This window comes from Sparus aurata, chromosome 15 (assembly GCF_900880675.1).
Source record: "Sparus aurata chromosome 15, fSpaAur1.1, whole genome shotgun sequence".
In the NCBI taxonomy this organism is placed as follows: Eukaryota; Metazoa; Chordata; class Actinopteri; order Spariformes; family Sparidae; genus Sparus; species Sparus aurata.
In genome coordinates, this window is record NC_044201.1 from 31,294,369 (window position 1) to 31,316,868 (window position 22,500).

The 22,500-nt window shown below is 48.1% G+C and overlaps 1 protein-coding gene across 4 annotated transcripts in view; it reads right to left on the bottom strand.

Annotated features, from left to right (window-relative positions):
- Positions 1-18,793, bottom strand: part of tjap1 (tight junction associated protein 1 (peripheral)) — a 32,045-nt gene extending 13,252 nt beyond the window's left edge. For 2 of the 4 annotated variants that reach the window (XM_030441890.1, XM_030441889.1), the window contains exons 1-4: positions 18,437-18,790; positions 5,958-6,077; positions 5,291-5,335; positions 2,256-2,426 (exon numbers count right to left, since the gene is read on the bottom strand). In XM_030441890.1, the coding sequence (XP_030297750.1) occupies positions 2,256-2,375 (120 nt within the window). In that variant the 5' untranslated portion in view covers positions 2,376-2,426; positions 5,291-5,335; positions 5,958-6,077; positions 18,437-18,790. Of the gene's footprint in view, positions 1-1,253; positions 2,427-5,290; positions 5,336-5,957; positions 6,078-18,436 lie in introns of all 4 variants that reach the window. The other 2 variants (XM_030441887.1, XM_030441888.1) reach the window with 2 other exon arrangements.
- Positions 18,794-22,500: the final 3,707 nt, after the last annotated feature.

A 22,500-nucleotide genomic window follows, 5' to 3' on the forward strand; every position in this document is an offset into this window, starting at 1 on the left:
GAACATCATCGCCGTCTGCTGCTCCACGCCACGGGTCACGTGACGTCAGCGTCATCAGGATGATTCCTGTCCGTGTCATCGATCTCTGTCGACATATGGAAACACGTCCGCTCCCAGCATGCACTGGGCTTCACATGATGGATCCTCTCAGCTGATCGATCGCCCACACAGCTGCACAATCAATGAGTCAGCTGCTGTGATCGCAGCAGCAAAAAGACCAATCAGATCGCTCCGTTCTCAGATTTGTTTCTGACACAGAATCAGTTTCTTCCAGCGTCAGTATTGATGATCAATATGAAGAATGCAGAGATGAACAACCTGCAGCTGGCTGCATTAAGATGAATGTATGTTTCATCTCCTGACCTTTGCACTGGTGCATTCTGGGTATCTAAGCAAGTAATCAACAGCTGCTCGCTGAACACTTTAAACTTTATTTATTACTTTCAGTACGAGGAACTTTTAAAATCAACAGATTTTTGAATGGAGTTTGGTTTAAACTTCGTTAGCATTTGTTCATAATAATAATAATTAATTTGACAGAAACACAAAACTGGAAATTTAATTACAATTTCAATTTTGGTTTCTTCAAAAAGTCACGATTTTAAACTGAAACTAATTTTCAGAAGTTTTACTGTGTTTTGTTTTTACTGGTGTTATAAACTAATCTGCTGCTTATTAACGATGTTCAGGGTGCTGAGGCTGACAGGAAGCTCCGCTTTGGGCCACAGCTTGTGTAAAAATGACATCATTTAAAAGTTAAAGTGGTCCAAACTGGACCGAGCAGAACAAGAACCTGCCTGCTGTTGTTCAGTCTCACAGTTAAAGGATTTCTGTTCTTCAGGATGTAGAAATACAAACAACTGCATTTCAGTCAAACAATAAAGTTTGAGCTGAACAGTTTCTCTTTGTGTCCTTCAACAGGTGAACAGAACACCTGAGACGGACCGACAGGAGGGTTAACGGACCCTGTGCAGGCGACTGCAGGCTCACAGGTATAGTTCAGTCGTACATGATGTTTATTTTCTTTATTTACTGTGTGATAAACAACAACAACAACAACTGTTTATTTTTATCACAACAACACATAAACAACATGACGTATAGAGTTATTGATTAACTGTCAGGAGGGTCGACACAAACAGGAAGTCACTGTCAGAGGGCTTCAACACGGAGAGGGAGGAGGAGTAGTCTGGGGGAGGAGTTTAAAGGAGGAGGAGGGGTTTAAAAATGGAGGAGGAGTTAAGACGACGTACCTTGACGTGTTTTAGGAGCGACTGATTAGAAACAGGAAGTCTGTGTTTGTGTCTCGGCGGCTCTTTTGTCTCCAGAACCTCCATCTTTATCCCTCTGTTCCCCCCCAACACCTCCTCTTTAGGCCTCGCCCCCTCAATGATGTCACTTTTTGGCCCCTCCCCCTGCAGGGGCTGGTACCAGCTGGCTGACTGCTGCATCGACGCCAACCAGTCGTCCCAGCGTCGAGTCCGATCCGTAGACGGCCCCTCCGCCTGCTGCTTCCTGTGGGTGGAGCGGCGCCGCTGGGGGGCAGGACTTTCTTGCTCTTTGGAGGGCGTCCTGCCGAGCAGCGTGAGGTTGGCGGGGCTCATGACCCGAGAGGTGATCTCATCCAGGAAGTTGGAGAAGCGGACCTTCTCCTGCAGAGCCTGCATCTTCCAGTTCCAGTTGGTCCTGCTGGGGGAGGGCGGTTCTGAGGAGCGCCGCGAAGCTGCCACCCGCTGCTCCGACCGGTCCAGAGAGCGTGTGGGTGGATGGCGGACAGAACTGCCCCTCCCCCTGCTGTCATCCAGCAGCTCCACTGACTTGGACTTCCTGATGATGTCATAGGCGTGCTCCACGCCAAGCGAGGCCGGCTGCTTCAGGATGCTCTTCGGGTGCGTGGCGGTTTGCGTCCGGTGAGGTCGTATGTGGCGCTCTCTGCTGCAGCGGGTTGGTGAATGTTTCCTAGCAGCTGAGGGGCTTCGATATCCTGCATGATGAGGGCTCGTGGTGACGCCCACGGCGGCGGTTCTGGTCCGGTTGGGCCGCTGGGAGTGGCTACTAAAAAGTGGTGGTGGCGGGATGCAGAGCTCCAGACTGGACAAACTAGAGACGTCCAGCTCGCTGTCAGAGAGCAGAGGCGGCGAGGTCCGGGGGCCATGACGCAACCTGCTGCTCTGAGGCTGTTTTGAGGCGGCGGTTTGGAGGTGGGGGAGGAGCTGCAGGGAGGATGAAGGTGTGTTGAGGGTGTGTTGCTTTACCTGATTGATGTCGTGCTGCGGTGCCGGCGGGGGCGGAGCAACAGGCAGGGCATGGCGTGTCTCGCGGTGCTGCGGCGGAGCCTTACGGTACGGCTTCCTGGCCGGGGCCGCGCTCGTCATCCTTGACCTAATTCCTTCCTTCCTCACTTCCTGTCTGTCGGGGTGTCAGTCCTGCCAGGAGAAGAAGAGTTAGACGAGGTAGAAATGATGCAGACGCCCACCGATTGCCCGCCAACCGCCGACCACAACACCGCAAACACGACTGGACTGTAACTGCTGTCACACTCCGTCTCCCTCTCCCTCCCTCTCCCTCCCTCTCTCTCTGTGCAGATCAATGCTCGCTCGTCCCTCATCAGCATCAAACACACCTCCCTCTCACACACACCTGATCTGTATGTATCTGTTCTGGTATCTTTGTGGGGACCTGATTTCAGACTTGCACACTTTTTAGATTTTATGAAAAGTGGCTCAAAATGAGTCTACACGTGTGAATGTTGAGTAACGGTCCTCACAAGTATGTCAGAACACGTATTGTGTGTGTGTGTGTGTGTGTGTGTGTGTGTGTGTGTGTGTGTGTGTGTGTGTGTGTGTGTGTGTGTGTGTGTGTGTGTGTGTGTGTGCCTGAGGCGACACATTGATCGTTTGTTTCCAGAACAGGAAGTGCAGCTCCATCGATCTGAACGAGGCCATCGTTAGCATGTCAGCATTAGCCCGTTAATCTGAATGACACAGAACAGAGCTAACATGCTAACTGTCAGACCACAGCACAACATCAGACTCGTATAATAAACAGGACCACAGAAGAAGAAGTCTTTTAAGGTCACAGGTTTGTTTGTTTAAGCCTCACAATCTATAATGTTCTCATCTATTTATTAGTTTGAGCATGTAGATGCTAATTAGCTGTTCAGCTAAACCCAACACCGTCTCCAGTCATTAACAGGTTTACCAATATATATATATTTAAAAAGTACAACACAAATGTGGAGAATATAAAAACAATGTCTCCGATCTGACAGATAAAACTGAATTTGAGCAACTTGAATATCGTTTTTGAATATTAGGAAACTTTAATTTACAAACTGTTTCTGAATTCCAACTTGAAATGAACTGAGAACTAATCAAAATGTATAGATCACTATAGATCAGTATAGATACATGCATCTTCCTTCTGTCAGTTTCTGACCCGCTGCATTTAGAGTCTGTCCACGTCACATGACCACGCTCCGCCCCGAGGGGACCAATGACGGGCCATCGATCCCTGTGACTTCCTGTCTCTCTCCTCCACACACATTTCATTATGATGCCGTTTGTCCTCAGAGTGAAACAATCGATCATTTGATTACGTTTCATTCTGTTTCTTTAACCTAATAATCTTTTCTGCCTCTAAAAACTACATTACCCATGAGCCTCAGCCACTGTTACTGGGGGAATAAAGCCAGAATGTGAAAGTGAAGCTTTCATGGTTTGAGCACTGAACACGTTCCTCTTTGAATATTTCAATCTGACTGTTTGATGATAATCACCTGTCTGAATATTATCAGATATTATCGGAGCTGTTGATGGTGATGAAGTCTTCAGGATTACTTCTTTAACAATAGTTACTTGGTCCTGCGCTCGAGGACGAGTCATGACTCTGTCACTGACTGACTTCCTGTTCTGAGTCGACAGCTCACACAGTGTGTAACTGACCAATCAGCAGTCCCGCCCCCGTAGTTACTGTTGCTAATGTCAGACGAGCTTCCCTGTACGCGAGCTGCTAGCTGCACTGCTAACTGAGCACACATGCTAACATGAACTACTGAATCAAACAGTAACGCCGGCGGTCCATCAGAACACGAAATCAGTGAATGACGTTTTAAAGTCGTGTTTGTATGCAGAGATCAAAGAGGTGGAGGCGGTGCTTATGCCTCTATCCAATCAGGATACAGTGGGCTTTAGGGAGGCGGGCTTTAAAGGTGCAGTATGTAAAAAATTAACCAACTGTTGAACAAACACGGGGTGGCATATCACCAAAGTTGCTAACTGCTGCTCACTGGTTTCTCTTTATGTTATGACTGCAGTTTGTTAGCACAGTTAGCCGTGCAGCTTGTTGGAGAGTTGGTATTTACATCACTAGCACAGAAGCTAGTAGACAGCTAGGAGGAAGATGTTCCCAACTCCACATGATGTCACACCTGTGTTTTCTTCACACTGCTGATAATTGGAGTTTATATTCTCACATACTGCAGCTTCACAGAGACAGTTTGTTTCAGACAGGATGTGAGGGTCAGGAGCCCGCGCCTGTCAGTCACAGCTGAGGGTGAAGCAGCGCGGCGCCTTCGTCTCGTCTGACTGCAGCTCCTGAATTTTACATTCAAAACGCCCCGAGCACATTTACCCAGCATGCTCCGCTGTCACGCAAAGCTCTCTCTCTCTCACACACACACACGCACACACACACACACACACACACACACACACACACACACACACACACACACACACGCACACACTTTTATCTATAAGGAACCTTTAATAATCCTCTGCAGCTGCAGCTCTCATCGTCTGTTTCTCTTTCATGTTCTCTTCTTTGTCCTGTCGTTTTTTCTATTATTCATTATTTTGTTTCTTTCACTTCTTTACAGACGTTTTCCTTCTTTCTTTATTTTCTCTCAGATTAGCCGATCACTTCCTGCACTCGGCTGATGCTTCCGAGCTGATACTGAAACTGTCAGGTTTAATCCTCAGACGGATCGTTTGATCAGTCGGCAGACGCTGCTGCAGCTGAGGAGCAGAGCATGATGGGAAACCAGCACGAGTTAAACACTCCTGCAGCTGTCACTGCTTTCTAGTATCCTGGATGTGTTTTAAAAGTCAGACTTGAGCGTAAACCTTCAGTCCTGACCTTGTGAATGTTTTGACAAACTGATCCTGACTCAAGCTCCTCTTACTTCCTTTTGTCTGAGCGTTAAACTCTCTGATGAAGACCACGAGACGCACTCAACAGCTGAGGATTGTCAGGCTGTGACATCATCAGTTCAGGAGTGTGTCTGTACCTGAAGTGTGAGCTGCTCCAGGTGTGACTTCATCCACAGAAACACCTGAGAAACACACACAGAGAGATAAGTTGTTACATCAGACATCATTAAACTTTATAAATGTTCAGTAAAACTCTGAACACACACACACACACACACACACACACACACACACACAGCAGCCTGAGGAGATACAGCATCAGACTCATCATGCAGCTCATACTTTAATCAGTTGCCATGGTTACTGAGCAGGTCGTTAGGGGTTAATAAACCTGCAGCCCCCTGGAGGGTGAGTCCAGAGACACCAGAGAAGAAGAAGAAGACGTGAGCAGGACCAGCTGCTCTGATGCGTCTTTACTTGTTAAAGCTTTAACTCAAAGCTTTGAGTAGGAAATGTACAATCTTTACAATCTCTAACACATTATCATAAACGTTATCGAGTCTTCCTGTCCGTCAACATCTCTGAGCTTTACAGGTAAGAGTCAGTGTGATGATGTCACTCAGGTAGATAATAACAATAATAATAACGATGTCTGGAGTTATAAAAATGAATCATTACAACTTCATCATGAACTGACCTGAAAACATGAACCTGACTCAGCCAGAAAGACATCAAGGACAAAAAGGTACTCTGTGTGTGTGTGTGTGTGTGTGTGTGTGTGTGTGTGTGCGTGTGCATGCTCACCTTGTACGTCAGCACACAAAACTCTTCTTCATCCTCTCTGCTGTGGTCGTCCTCACACTCTCAGTCCTCTTCCTCCTCTTCCTCGTCCTCTGTGCATGTGAGCCTCAGGCCTCCGATAACCTGAAACACAAGACGAGCGGGTGGAAAAACACCAGTCAATACCTGCTGTCAGTCAGCCTGCAAGACCGCGCCGAGGGCACACGGAGAGAGGGCTTATACAGGCTAACAACTACACAGGCAGGCAGCTTCATATCCACAGACTGAAGGACTCGGTACCAAAGTAAAACAGAGAAATGGTGTCTTATAATTTGGGTGAATCGACCCTTTGAATGAGCAGCAGCCGGGAGAAAACCAGTCCACCCAGCAGCTCAGTGAAACTCTTCCCCCCCCCCCCCCCCCCCCGAGTGTCGTCTGCAGGCTCAGCCTCAGGACGGTCGGTGTCGGGTGAAGCTTTTAGCCTAATTAGACCGCAGCTACTCGTTAGCATGACAGAGGGAAGCGGAGAGGCTGCTTCACTTTCATTCATCTCAGACACGAAACATCACAGCGCTGCAAAAGCTGTGAGAAGCCCCGCCTCCTCACCTGCCAAGACATCATCACAGCACAGACTGGAACCAATCAGAGTCCGTCAGATAAACACCTGCATGTCATCACTCCAACATGTGTCCATCAAACATGGAGCCTGTGTGCAAGATTTAAAAACAAGCTTGTCCTCATCGTTAAACATGTTAAATGACATGATTTAACTTTTTGTCTCTGATAGTTTGATGATTGTAACATCATGTGTACAGCTGAGTACAGGTGTGTACAGGTGTGTACAGGTGTGTACAGGTGTGTACAGGTGTGTCTGGTGTGTCAGGTGAAATTTAGGACTGAATATCTCACTGCGTCCTGACCGTAAAAACCAAACAGACAACAGAGATGCTCCAGTTTCAGCCAGCAGAAACTCACCGTCTGCCCACACTCACACACTCACATACTCACATACACACAGACTGTGTGTGTGTGTGTGTGTGTGTGTGTGTGTGTGTGTGTGTGTGTGTGTGTGTGAGTCACGGACGCTGTTCGTCAGAAGAACGACTTGATGAAGCGTCTGGGAAGCGAAGCGTCCAGCTGACAACCTGCCGCTGACATCACTGAACAACACGCTCACCTCCAACTGAAGGTCAAACTGCAGCAGATGGCATGCTGGGAAATCCACCGACTGCACCCAGAACACACACAGAGCTGTCTGTCTGACACAAGAACTACTGATACCATCTGGTTCTGATCAGAGACTGATCTGGACCTTCAAAAATCATTTAACTTTAAGCTTTTTGTCTCCCTGATGGTTTAATGATTGTAACATCATGTGTCAGGTGAGTACAGGTGACTATAGGTGAGTACAGGTGACTATAGGTGAGTACAGGTGACTATAGGTGAGTACAGGTGACTATAGGTGACTATAGGTGAGCACAGGTGACTATAGGTGAGTACAGGTGAGCACAGGTGACTATAGGTGAGTACAGGTGAGTACAGGTGACTATAGGTGACTATAGGTGAGCACAGGTGACTATAGGTGAGTACAGGTGAGTACAGGTGACTATAGGTGACTATAGGTGAGTACAGGTGACTATAGGTGAGCACAGGTGACTATAGGTGACTATAGGTGAGTACAGTTGACTATAGGTGAGTACAGGTGACTATAGGTGAGTACAGGTGACTATAGGTGACTATAGGTGAGTACAGGTGACTATAGGTGAGTACAGGTGACTATAGGTGACTATAGGTGAGCACAGGTGACTATAGGTGAGTACAGGTGAGTACAGGTGACTATAGGTGACTATAGGTGAGCACAGGTGACTATAGGTGAGTACAGGTGAGCACAGGTGACTATAGGTGAGTACAGGTGAGTACAGGTGAGCACAGGTGACTATAGGTGAGTACAGGTGAGCACAGGTGACTATAGGTGTGTACAGGTGAGCACAGGTGCTAATAAATCATCAGAATCATCTGAAAGGAAAATTAAGGAGGATGATAAAGTTCAGTCTGATTTTATTCTGACAGTAACATATTGATGTTTTCACACTTTAAAGTCGTTTATCAAGCAGATTATTCCACCTTAAATTTTCCTGACAATCAATAATCTAAACTCACAGTGAAAGTTTGATTTCATATTAATGAATCAGACTCAGACATAAAAAACCATGCGTTTGAGTCGTCATGTGGAATTCATGTAAATATTGTTCATCATCGTTCTGATAAATGACGCATCAGCATCCTCGTAGCCATGGAAACAAGTTGCTATACTGCACAGCTCAGTACGCCACCTGATGCTCACTGTGCTACAAAGATGGCCGACGTGGCGGCGCCAGGTCACATGTGCTCATTAACGTGGGCTTTGACAGGCGAACGACGACTGTGGGAACCAATCAGGATGCAGAATTTTAATGTTAGTTGAACAACTAGAAAATAAAAGACAAAACAGGAAGTGGAGCCCCTAAGCCCCGCCCTCTAGAGAGTGACTGCCCAATCACATCTCAGTGACAGCAGGCGTCAGTGTGATGTGATCAATAACTGTCGTCAGTGTTTAAATCCTTAAAACCATGAAAATGTTTCGACAAAGATCCTTTAATTCAACCATCTGTGACTGTCGGACACTCCCCACACGTTTCCTTCTTTCAGTTCATCCACAGCTGAGCCTACATGTCCCAGAATGCCTTTCACCTGCTGTTCAGACATGTTGAACAGTCACGTGAACACAAACACCACCTGTCTGCTGCCGCGATACACACCTGTCACTGCAGCAGTCACTGTAGCAACAGTGCTTTATGTAATTAGTCATAAACTGAATGTAAGGTCAGCTTCTATTAGTTTATCTTTACAGAGGGCGGGGCCGACGTCAGCCAATCAGAGAGCAGGAAAGTCACAGGACAAAACAACCTCCCCAACCCCGAGCTCATCCCGCCATAATCGTCTCTGAGCGGAGATAAACCCTCAGCTATGTAATCCCACACACACACACACACACACACACACACACCACACACACACACACACTCACACACTCGCGCGCGCGCACACACACACACACACACACACACACACACACACACACACACACACACACACACACACACACACACACCTAACTTCTAACTTAACCCTTCCAACAGGCCAACACACGTTCTTACATCATCACAAATGTTTCCAACAACGTTCAGACAGAAATAAACGAGTTTATTCGAGGTGACGGCGTGTTTCATTTGTTCACCTGCATGTTTCAACTGAACCACAGACACAACGTCACCAGACTCCTTTAACAAATGTGTCAGTTTAAGAGATGTTGAGTGTGTTGAGAAACAACAAACTTTGTGAAACAGCAACGATTAATTCTGAATCATTGGAGCTTCTTGTAAATTCAGCATTAAATGTGATACAGGAAGCCGATTATTAACCACAACATCACCAGAATCTATTAACAAATCATCTCATTTTGGGAGTTGTTGTGTTAAAACAAACTTTCTAACGTAGTGAAACTGTGTGTGTGACAGATTGTAACTCATTGTGTCCTTGTTGTAAATTCAGCATTAAATCTTTCAGCTGAAGTTGTTTGTCTCCTTGTAAAAAGTGTCAGTTTGTGGCAGCATGTCTGTACCAGCCTGTCTGCTTCTGTGTCTAAGTGCTAAAGTCTTACCTGCCAACATTGATCAGCTGTTTGAACACACTGTTTACACTGATTTCACCATTTACACTCCATTTATGAAAGAAGAAACATGTTATTGATCTAAACATGTCACATGTTACAAAGACACTAAACAGTAACAATATAGGCTCCTTCTTTGTCCCCGTGGAGAAAGTCCCCAGACTCCCTTAACAAATGTGTCAGTTTAGTGAGTTGTTGAGTTGGAGACACTTTATAAACTCTGTGAAACTCTGTCTCTGACTCATTCTGCATTATTTGGACCTTCTTGTTCATTCAGCAAATGTTCTACATGAACTTCTTTCTGTCTTTGTGTAGAAACATGGAGTCTGTTTGTCTCTGTGATGGACGGTTTGTTACATACAGAGCAGGAAGTGACATCACATCCAGGTGTTCACTCAGACGCAGGTTAATGTTGCTGTGAGCTGGACCACAGTGATGCTCACAGCAGTTGTTATTATTATAATCAGGTAATTACATGATACGTTCAGCTATCTTCATTTATTAAAAGTAAATATTTGCTGCTTCTTCCTACCTGAGATAAAGACGTGAGGGAGGGAGAGGAGCTTCAGACTCAGTGACAGTCGATCTTCAATGATTCATTAATAAACTGCAGATTAAATAAAATATAATAAAGTGTTGATGATGAGCCAACGTGAAACAAACAGTGGAGACACAGGACGAGTCAAGGACACTCACATCTCGTCCGTCTGACTCATGAATAAAAGATGAACAACATTTGGTGTGAACATGTTTCTGAAATAAAGTCTTATAGAGGAAAAACAACATGTCAGGTGAGAGCGTGGACGACCCTCCGCTTCACCTTCATCTGCTCTCCTTTTTACCATCGTTCCCTCTTTGTGTGACTTTCTGCTCATTTCCTCTTTTCTCCTGCAGCTCCTCCTCCACTTCCTTCTCATCCTGTCATTAAACAGAAACTACCATCCTTCGTCTTTGCTTCATGTCATTCTGTGTTTTCTTCTCCCCGCTGTTTACCTGACGGGCGACCCGACTGTTGGACCTGGTCTGAACCTGAGGTGGACTCGGTGGATCCAGCTGGACTCTGCTGACTCAGCTCTGCAGACAGAGGAACATTTCTGCTCCACTGAAGCAAAAAACACAACGAGACGACTTCACTCTCATAAAATATACATGTCGACCATCTCGCACACAAAACCCTCCTGCAGAGAGAAAACCTCCGACACCAGCGGAACAGAGACATCACGTCTGTCACAATCTGCCCGTCTGTCCATCCATCACCTTCAGAATCACGCTGTCTTTCTGCTTCAACTACTGTTTTATTGTTTCAATCACACGATGTTTTCTGTTCTTATCAGTGAGCTAGAGTCGTTTCTGCACCGTCGAGTAATAAAGTTTGATTTTGAAGAGGATGGAGTCTGTACCAGGCTGAGTACCTCCATTAGAAGAGATTCAGTCTGAATCTTCACAGCAGACAGACTGACATCTGTCTCCAGTTTTAGAGACAGAAAATACTGTCCTCAGGACGATCAGCACAACCACTGTTGTTTTTTCCACCGTCTCTCTTCAGACAGCTTTCCTCTCTTGCTACTGCCGTCTGCTGTCACAAGCAACTGCTGTCTTTCCTTAACCACTGCCATCCTTCTCTAGAAACTACCTGCTGCAGGTCCTCTCTACCTGCTGCAGGTCCTCTCTAACTGCCGCAGGTCCTCTCTACCTGCCGCAGGTCCTCTCTACCTGCCGCAGGTCCTCTCTAACTGCCGCAGATCCTCTCTAGCTGCCGCAGGTCCTCTCTACCTGCCGCAGGTCCTCTCTAACTGCCGCAGATCCTCTCTAGCTGCCGCAGGTCCTCTCTACCTGCCGCAGGTCCTCTCTAACTGCCGCAGATCCTCTCTAGCTGCCGCAGGTCCTCTCTACCTGCTGCAGGTCCTCTCTACCTGCCGCAGGTCCTCTCTACCTGCCGCAGGTCCTCTCTAACTGCCGCAGATCCTCTCTAGCTGCCGCAGGTCCTCTCTACCTGCCGCAGGTCCTCTCTAACTGCCGCAGATCCTCTCTAGCTGCCGCAGGTCCTCTCTACCTGCCGCAGGTCCTCTCTACCTGCCGCAGGTCCTCTCTACCTGCCGCAGGTCCTCTCTAGCTGCCGCAGGTCCTCTCTACCTGCCGCAGGTCCTCTCTACCTGCCGCAGGTCCTCTCTAACTGCCGCAGGTCCTCTCTACCAGCCGCAGGTCCTCTCTAGCTGCCGCAGGTCCTCTCTAGCTGCCGCAGGTCCTCTCTACCTGCCGCAGATCCTCTCTACCTGCCGCAGGTCCTCTCTACCTGCCGCAGGTCCTCTCTACCTGCTGCAGATCCTCTCTAACTGCTGCAGATCCTCTCTAACTGCTGCAGGTCCTCTCTACCTGCTGCAGGTCCTCTCTAGCTGCTGCAGATCCTCTCTACCTGCTGCAGGTCCTCTCTACCTGCTGCAGGTCCTCTCTAACTGCTGCAGGTCCTCTCTACCTGCTGCAGATCCTCTCTAACTGCTGCAGGCCCTCTCTACCTGCTGGTCCTCTTCACTTGACTTCTGTCCTTTTCTAGCAACTAGCAATGCGATCCATCTCTAATGACGGACATTTTCTCCTGCGATTCTTATCTCCTGCTCTTCCTTAGCAACCGCTGCCGTTCTCTCTCATTGGTCCGCTGTGTTTGTCTTCAGTCTTCCGTCTTTCGAGGATCAAATGTTCAGAGGATTTCTCGGCTGAGAATCAGAGTCTTCAGTGGAAATGTGGCCCAGCTTCAGTCTGAGGTCACTTTCACAGCAAACTGAGCTCATATGACACGAGGTGACTCACCTGAACATGAAACCACACAGACTCCATCTGACACTGAAACACACACCTGAGCAGGTGAACACAGCAGGACACACAGCTCACAACTCACAGTGGAAAACACACACCGTGACAGACGGTGTCTGTCAGTCAGCTCAGGACTCCGTTCATTAACCCTCAAACGACTGTCTCCGTCGTTAGCCCAGACCAGCAGAGCCCAGACCAGCAGAGCCCAGACCAGCAGAGCCCAGACCAGCAGAGCCCAGACCAGCAGAGTCCAGACCAGCAGAGCCCAGACCAGCAGAGCCCAGACCAGCAGAGTCCAGACCAGCAGAGCCCAGACCAGCAGAGCCCAGACCAGCAGAGCCCAGACCAGCAGAGTCCAGACCAGCAGAGCCCAGACCAGCAGAGCCCAGACCAGCAGAGCCCAGACCAGCAGAGCCAAGACCAGCAGAGTCCAACACAGTCCACCTCATTAAGGGGATGCAGACCCATCAGTTCACTTCCTGTCACTGTTTGCTGACATCATAAAGAAAACACAGACTCAGACTGTTGCCTAGCAACAGTGCAGTATAGCTGCACAGAGCTGGCTGCTGAGAATCATATGAATAAAACAGATCACCTGAACACACACACACACACACACACACACACACTGACATTCATAGTGGCATTTAACAAACACTCAGAGGAAACTAAACAACAGACGACCCCTCTGACCTCTGACCTCTGACCTCTGACCCGAGGCTCTGATCAGTCTGCTGACATTAAACTCGGGTTCTCACTGTGATGTTGTTGTTTTCACACAACAACATATTTTAAAGGTCAAACATTCAGATTTGATCTGAAGTCACTGAAAGACTTTCGGTTCAAAATGTGAGCAAACAGATAAAAATGGAGGTGAAGTTTGATTCTTACAGACTCATCAGCTGTTCCTCCTGCAGGTCTATGATTGGTCAGTTTGTTCTGATGCTTCAGGTATCAGAAACCCCATTTAGATAGAAAAGGTGGCACATTTGCTGCCAGGTAAAGGCTGAAATCTGCCGGTTTGTCTATGTGAAAGAGAGGTGTGATATTCCTTCTTTTCCAAAAACCGCCACTGGGGTCGGCGTAAACACGTGTTGTGACGTGAAGCACGAAGTTGGCTGTGAACAGTTACGTACAACATATGTGTCAGAAGAACATTTAGCCCCGTGATTCCAGCGTCAGTCAGACTTGCTACGCAGCTGCCAGCTCGAGGCCGGCGGGATGCAGCATGATCATGAATGGCCGCTGCCTCGTCATGGGTGCTTCCCCCCCTGCTGTGGTATTAAATGTGGCGACACATTATAGATTTATTTAATTACAGACCCGTGGCCCATATTCTCGCCTCCTCAGTCAAACACACGCCGATGTTAAACCCCCGCTATTAAAGGAAGCGTGCGGCGGAGGGCGTTAGCTGGCCAAGCACCAGACAGCTAACAGGAAGCAGATCGAATCTGTCTTCAAAATAAGAGTTTTACATTGCACCCCAGTGGAGTTTAGAACTGGGTTCTTGAAAGCAGCGACCGTTAGTAGTTTGTAGCTACAACATCAAGCTAACACACCAAACAGCTACAGAGAGCGAGGAGACGCTGCATCTCCTGGATCTCAGCAGCTGTCCAGCTGTTCATCTTAATGTCCGCGGATGAAGTGATGGACTGACTGCTGTGATCAGCTGTTTCCTGGTTTTAAAACTCCCCGGCTGTGGGTCGCACAACAGCGCAGGTCATCCACACCTCCGCCCACCTCACGCAGAGGCCGGCACATTGACGTCTCAGATTTACAGCAATGAAGGTGAAATAAGTGTAACCTCGGAGGCGGCAGATTGACGGACTGAAACAGACCCCCAATATACTGTAGTCTGTCTAAATCAACGGACCGACCCGCAAAAAGGACGGACACATTGGCGGCTTGCTGCCCAGTGTAAAAACAGCTACCGATAACACATTGTGTAGTCGAGATGTTAATCGGAGAGTTCTTCACGATACCAAACGTTTTGTGATGCGGTGCTCATGATAACAATATTATCACGATATAGAAATTCTGTGATAATCGATACAGTGCGAGACGATCATACATCACGATATCTGACTGAAGAATACAAATACTCTGACAGCTGTGACTCACTGAATTCTCTTAAATCTGTAACAACTCGTGAAGTCACTCTAAAGTCAGATTATCAGAGAGTTAATAAATACTGATGTTCAGCAGCAGGGAATCAATAATGAGGTGATGTCATATGTTGCTCTGAGATACTGAGTCCCGGCAGCTGAAGGTCTCAGCCGGTCCAATCTGAGCCTGAAGCCGGACAAGTTCTGATCGATCAATATGGCTGACATTTCCACGTCACATGTTCTGTGGATGAGGTCAGAGTCAGACTGACAGTGACGCACTGTGTGTCGTCTGTAGCCTTGATGTTGCTACGCTAGTCAGTTTCTTTATTTCTGATGCTTCCTCTCGTCTCGACACAAATGTGACGACATTTCCTACTCATACCAACAACATCAGTAGACCTGGACCTGGTCCTGAACCTGGACCTGGTCCTGAACCTGGACCTGGACCTGGTCCTGAACCTGGACCTGGTCCTGAACCTGGACCTGGTCCTGAACCTGGACCTGAACCTGGTCCTGAACCTGGTCCTGAACCTGAACCTGGTCCTGAACCTGGACCTGGACCTGGACCTGGTCCTGAACCTGGACCTGAACCTGGTCCTGAACCTGGACCTGGACCTGGTCCTGAACCTGGACCTGGACCTGGTCCTGAACCTGGACCTGGTCCTGAACCTGGACCTGAACCTGGACCTGAACCTGGTCCTGAACCTGGACCTGGTCCTGAACCTGGACCTGGTCCTGAACCTGGTCCTGGTCCTGAACCTGGTCCTGGACCTGGTCCTGAACCTGAACCTGGACCTGGACCTGAACCTGGACCTGGTCCTGAATCTGGACCTGGTCCTGGACCTGAACCTGGACCTGGTCCTGAACCTGAACCTGGACCTGGACCTGAACCTGGACCTGGTCCTGAACCTGGACCTGGACCTGGTCCTGAACCTGGACCTGAACCTGGTCCTGAACCTGGACCTGAACCTGAACCTGGACCTGGTCCTGAACCTGGTCCTGAACCTGGTCCTGAACCTGGTCCTGGTCCTGAACCTGGTCCTGAACCTGGTCCTGAACCTGGTCCTGAACCTGAACCTGGACCTTCAAGGAAAAACCAGCTCTGAAGCTACACACTACCATGCTGCTGATAACAGGAAGTTTACCTGTATGCACCTGTCGCCCCATCTGACCTACAGTCACTGTGAATACGTGTGTGTGTGTGTGTGTGTGTGTGTGTGTGTGTGTGTGTGTGTGTGTGTGTGTGTGTGTGTGTGTGTGTGTGTTTCCCCTGCAGCTAATTTTGTGAATTTAAAGTCAAAAGAAGCAGCAGAGCAGAGAGATCCACACACACACACACACACACACACACACACACTTACTTAATATTCAGAGTGTGTGTGTGTAACGAGGAGTTTGATCACGAGGACGTTGAACAGAATCAGGCTGAGCGTGTTCACAGTGACTCTACAGACAGTAAATCACTGATCAGTGATCATAATCAATAGTTTCAGCTGTAGATGAATAAAACTTCTTGAACTCTAATGGAACATTTTATTACTGACTGTTGGATCAGAAATATTGAAACTCTTAGATCATTACTATGTTTCACATCGTGTTGTTCTGCATAATGCGACTGTTGTTACCAAGTTTATTTCAGATTTCCCACCAGCAGGACAGATTTGCACTCTTTGATTGTACTGATAGATAAAGTAAAGCGTTATAATAAACACTGAACACAGTGACAACCAGGGCTGGGCGATAAATCGGCAAAATCGATTAATTCGAGTTTTTGGTTTAGGACGATTGTAAAAAATGAAAATCAAGTTTTTATTTAACTTGCTCCGCCGCCGCTCCTCATGGGCTCCCGTAGTTCATAGTGGCTCCGCCCCCCGCAGTGACTTTCCACAGAGAAACAAACACAACAACATGCAGCGAGCTCGTTCCTAACACGGCACCGTCTCGTTAGCAGTTTGGTTTTGTAGCGTCGGACCTCGAACAAACCACCGTCCGCTGCACAGTTTGTTTAAAGGCTGTTGTGACTAAAGGCAGCGGACCGACATTTATTTCAGCCTCTCAAACAGACGCATGTATCACAGTGGGACACATTTAATCATTGTGTCCCGTATGAGAAGAAAGGGTCCTGGTGGACAGCTGTTACAGATGCAGTCACGTTGCATATCGCTAAAGACATGCTGCTCGTATTTACAGTGGAGAAGCCGGAGGTTCATCCACATGCAGAAAATGTTCGACCCCAGGTTTGTGTTATGAAGCCACAACGAGCCTCGAGCCAGAGGAAGCAGACAGGCTCGTGTTCCTGGCCAACAATGTTTTAAAAAGACAGCCAGCACACCTGATGTCCTGCACATCTACCGACATGCAGTGTTTACTGTGCAGCGTGCAGATGTTTCATTCAGTTTACATATCTTCAGGGATATTAAATACTATTTGTAAAAAGGCACCTTTTGCAAAATAAAGTATCTAATAAAAGTTGTGTTAACACTTTATCAATACCAATATGGAAACTGATCTGTTTTTATAATAGCAAGCAATCTGACATGTTAAATATGTTTACAGAAGCATTTGTTATTAAAAAGGGACACATTCTTTTCAAAAGGATGCACTTTTATATTATTTTCAAGTGAGTTTGAAGCTGCACTCTTTACAACAGCAGGGAGAATTTGTTGTAAATCATAGCATTAAATTAAAAGCAATGCTTTTAATAATTTCTTTGTAATTTGAAGTTTGTTCTTGAGAAGAAAAAAAATCGATTAAAATCGTAAATCGAGTTTGGTGTGAAAAAATTTGGAGATTCAATTTTTAGGCCGTATCGCCCAGCCCTAGTGACATCACTCATATAATGTATAATATGATATATAATACTGTTATCATGAGCACTGTGAAAACAAAAACATGTAAAAACAAACACACTGAGCCACTAGCTGCACAGCTAACTGAGCTAACTAGCTAACAGTAGCCACTGTTTGCATTAGTTAGCAGCTGTTAGCGTCACGCTGGTGATTTGCTTCCCCTGATGGTTTGAAGATGAACTTGACAGGACGGCAACTCGACATATTGCACCTTTAAATATTGACTTTAACAATTCATTGATAAATATCATTATCATTGTTATTGTTGTTGTTATTATTATTATTGTTATTGAAAATATTAAGCTGTTTCCACGGCAACAGCAGTGTCAACAACACTAACGACAGTGATGTGTCACCTGTAACCTGCAGCTTCATTACATCAACATGTTAAAGTGACTGATTAATGCTTATTGATCGGTCCAGGTGGAGTCAGTCAGAAGTTACTCGATTACACTGGATGTAATCTACTCTGCTGACATCACTGACACACCAGCTGACCGGAAGTGGAGCTTCAGGGTCCTGAGGAGACAGACAGACTGTCCAGCAGGTGATCCTGCCCTGTGATTGGCTGCTGAAGGGCAGGTGGATGAGGTGGACACACACACACACACATACACACACACAGACACTGAATGATTCAAAATCTACTCTACAGTCAGCCCTCAGTTCTGTCTGACAGGCTGATGGGGGGACGAACACGACAAACACAGCGGGGCTCTGCGGACCCGACACCGGACCGGGCTGGACACTGGGCCGGGCCGGACCGGGCCGGACACTGGGCCGGGCCGAACCGGGCCTGAGCACCGCCCCGACACCAGCCGGCCGGTGAACAGGCCGGTAGTCCGGCACAAACTCGCTCGGGTCCGCCTGTGGCCCAGTACAACAAGCTGCAGCCAACTGTCACACCGACTGAACCGAACACACCACACACAGACACACACACACACACACACACACACACACACACACACACACACACACACACACACACCGAGCCGTTACAACACACTCCACCGGGACAGCTCCTACCTGTGAGGCCGGGCAGCGCGGCTCGGCCCGGGGTCTCTCCTCCAACAGTCCCGGGGAGCGGAGCGGGGAGGAAAGTTTATCCGGAGCTCCGCTCTGCTCCTCCGCTGGGGCGAGGAGGAGGGAGGAGCGAGGGAGGGGGGCTCCGAACCGATCCGAGGCCGAGGAGGAGCGAAGAGCTCCTGCCGAGGAGAAGAACCGAGCGGGGCGGCGGGAGGAGAAGCAGCCGCAGGAGAAGCTCCGACCGACGGCAGAAACGCAGAGAGAGCCGCGGAGAAAGTTGATCAGCTGCCCTGCTCAGCTGTCGCCATCTTTACCCGCGGGGCATGACGGGTAATCCTCAGGAATCCCGATCCCACCGTTAACACCCCCCCTCTCCACCCGTCAGACGTCCTGCGTGCTGACGTCACACACCTTTGTTCAGTGGATGTAGACAGGTGGAGCTCAGAATCGGTGTTAATACCTGATTATTGATCAGTCTGTTTACAATAATCAATCAATACAATCAGTGTACACATACAAAACATATCGATTATATTACCTTTATTCAGTGTGTGTTCACAGGTGAGAGAGAGACCGCGGACAGCAGGTGGCAGCAGGGTCCAGACTGAGACTGAGAGACTGTGTGTGTGTGTGTGTGTGTGTGTGTGTGTGTGTGTGTGTGTGTGTGTGTGTGAGTGTGTGTGTGTGTGTGTGTGTGTGTGTGTGTGAGTGTGTGTGTGTGAGTGGTTCTGAAGTGTATTTCCTGTCTGATCTGATGTGAGCAGAACTGCTTGATGATTCTGTGGTTCTGTGGTTCTGGCAGCAGTGTGTTGAGGAGCTGAGTCACTCTGCAGATTGACCCGTGATACAAACTGGTCTCAGATAAATCTCACGGGTCCAGATTCAAACAGAAGAACCACCACGGGCCCAGAACCGAACTCTGTTCAAGAATTTAGCAGACAAACCCAGAAGTGTTGAAGGTGTGAGTCGTCTGCAGTGAACCGTGTGGTTCAGGTGTTTGTTGTGTCTACACACTGTGTCAGTGTGAGCTCGCTGGTGTTTACACCAAAACACTGATCGATACATTCAGGTGTCGTGTCAACAGCAGAATGATTGATCACTGATGACAACACGACCAAAGAATAGAGATAAAAGAAAAGTAAAGAGAAAGAAAATAGAAATGATGATTTTGTGCTTGTTTATGTGAACGCCCACCTGAGGAATATTCACCTGTCTGTCTGAAGCTCTCTCACACACACACACACACACGCACACACCCACACACACACACACCCACACACCCACACACACCACACACCACACACACACACACACACACACACACTTAGAGCAGCTGTTGAGCAGATTATCGTCCCTGTAGAGCAGAAAGACGAGAACAATGTCCAGCTGCTCACAACAATGCAGATCCTCCCACTGTCCTCTGACATGGGAGCTATGGGAGAGATGGGAGTGATGGGAGTGATGGGAGGTGATGGGAGTGATGGGAGGTGATGGGAGTGATGGGAGGTGATGGGAGTGATGGGAGGTGATGGGAGTGATGGGAGTGATGGGAGGTGATGGGAGTGATGGGAGGTATGGGAGGTATGGGAGAGATGGGAGCTATGGGGAACATGTCTGGTCGGGGTCCAGCAGCTGCTGGTGTCTCTGACCTGTTTCAAAACCAGTAAAGATGAAGAGAAACTTCTTCAGCTGATCAGTACCGATCAATCACTTAGTCTGATCTGGAAATCAAATCAAATATTGATCGTTTGATTAATAAAAACTGCTGTAATCTTCATTTCCCCTTCATGTCTCCTTATCTCCTCATCACCTCTCTTCGCCTCCTATCTCCTAAACTCTTGTTTCCTTGTTTCCTATTTCATCAGCTTCTTGTGTCCTCATCACTTTGTGTCCTTGTCTCCTCACCTCTCCACATTACCTGTCTTTACACTCTTGTCTCCTCGTCTCCTATGTCTGCCCTTCTTGCATCCTTGTCTCCTCTCTCCTCGTCTCCTCTCTCCAGGATCATAAATCATAAATCAATCTTCCGATCAGATTGGATCTCTGTCTGATTCTCCACACACATGCGGACAGTTTGGTCATCAGTCACACCAGGTTTATTAAAGACTTTGAGTGGAAATAAAAGAAACTTGAATGCTGTGAGAAGGGAAGTGAACGAGGGGAGAGGAGGAGTAAGAAGGCAGCGAAGGAGGAAACAAGAGGCTAGAGAAGGAAGCATTTAAGGAAAAAGGAAGTATGTGACTGTTAATCGTCTGTTAAAACTCATCTGAGGGTTAAAACAGGAACGGGGGGGAGGAGGGGGGGTCAGCTGCTGTGGTGAGGGAGGGGTCAAGGCTGCCCCCCCCTCCTCCCCCCCCCCCCCCCCCCCCCCCTCCATTCTTCTCCCTGTATAAACAGAGAGTCATTGTGAGGCAGGTGGTTCAGAGAGGAATCCTCCAGCTGCTCCTACTGCACTTCATTCAGCAGGTTAGACACACACACACACACACACACGCACACACACACACACACACGCGCACACACACATACACGCACACACACACACACACACGCACACACACGCACACACACACACACACACGCACACACACACACACACGGTCCCAGACAGATCCAGTTACAGCTGAAGACCAAAACTCTGAACTGCTCCTGAAACCAGATCAGCCAATCGGCTCATTATTGGTTATTGATCAGCAGCTGTAGAACTGGTTTGTTATGACACACGTGACAGTCTTAATGTCCCATGATGCTTCACTCTGGTTTTCACACATTCTCTGAAGGAAACACACACACACACGAAGGTGACAGTATCGGAGCTATGACTCGTTAACTCATCACATCGACCAGTTGCATTCACAGCGAGGCGACGCCACCGAGGAGACGTCCGCCGGCTCTGAGGACCTGATGTGAGTCACACGCGTCGACAACAAATCCTCAGTACAATCATGTCAACACGTCAGAGTATTCACACAGCGGCTGAGGACCGTGGAGGAACATCAGGAGGTTCTCGTGTCGGCCTGAAAACATTCGGTAATAACTCATGTTCGGTGAGGCTGGCGCCCTCTACAGTCACACAGCTGACTCTTCACGTGACTCTCAGGTTTCTGAACAGTTTGTCAGATGTGACGTAGCGTTAGCTGCTAACCACAAACTAAACTCTGCATCTATGAAGGTGTGGCCTTCATTACAAGGAGCGCTAACAGCACGCCAACAGCAGCTAATATACCGCCTGCTCAGCAGCTCAGCGTCTGTCTGCAGCTTTTCATTTAGCGAAGCTGTCGCTAACAAGGTTTCCTCCATCAGCGCCTGGTGCCTGCTCGCTTGGTCAGCTAACAGAGCTAGCGTTAGCAGCACTTACATGATGCTTTCAGTAAACTCTGTTAATCACAGAGTTGAGGTGGAGCGGCCGAAGGACAGCAGAGAGAAAACCAGAGAACGTTTCCTCCGTAACATCCGGTGTTAGATATCTGACAGAAAATCTTCACTCACATTCTGAGTCAGCTCAGGATCTGACTGTTGGGTTCTGGTTCTACAGTCATACAGACAAACAAACATCAGGACATTTGAATTCGAGTGAGTCTCTGCAGAGTTTCCCAGCATGCCTTCTGTCTCAGATGAAACGGTTAAAAATGTGTCGGGTGAAGACGAGTCTCAGCCTGCAGACTCCACTGATCCCATCTGAGTCTCTCACTGAAGCTTCAAACAAACAGAGAAGGAGGAGACGGCGCCTGATGCCGACAAGCTCGGCATGCTGGGAGCTGAGACACAACAGACCTGAGAGCATGATCAGATACAGGATGGAGTCTGGAACAAACAGCAGAGCATGCTGGGAAAAGATGAGGGAGGTCGTCAGCAAAGAAGAGGAGGACGGAGCTAAAAACTGAGAAGAGTCGGACTCGATGATCTGTGAGCGATCCAACGACTCGGATCATTAAACTGATCGAACTCGACGAGGCGACAGGATGACGTGCTGCTGGCGCCACGAGAGGCTGCAGAGGTCGCCACAGACACGAGGCCGCACAGTTGAAACGTGAATTGAAACCTCCATGCGTTCGTCCGCAGCG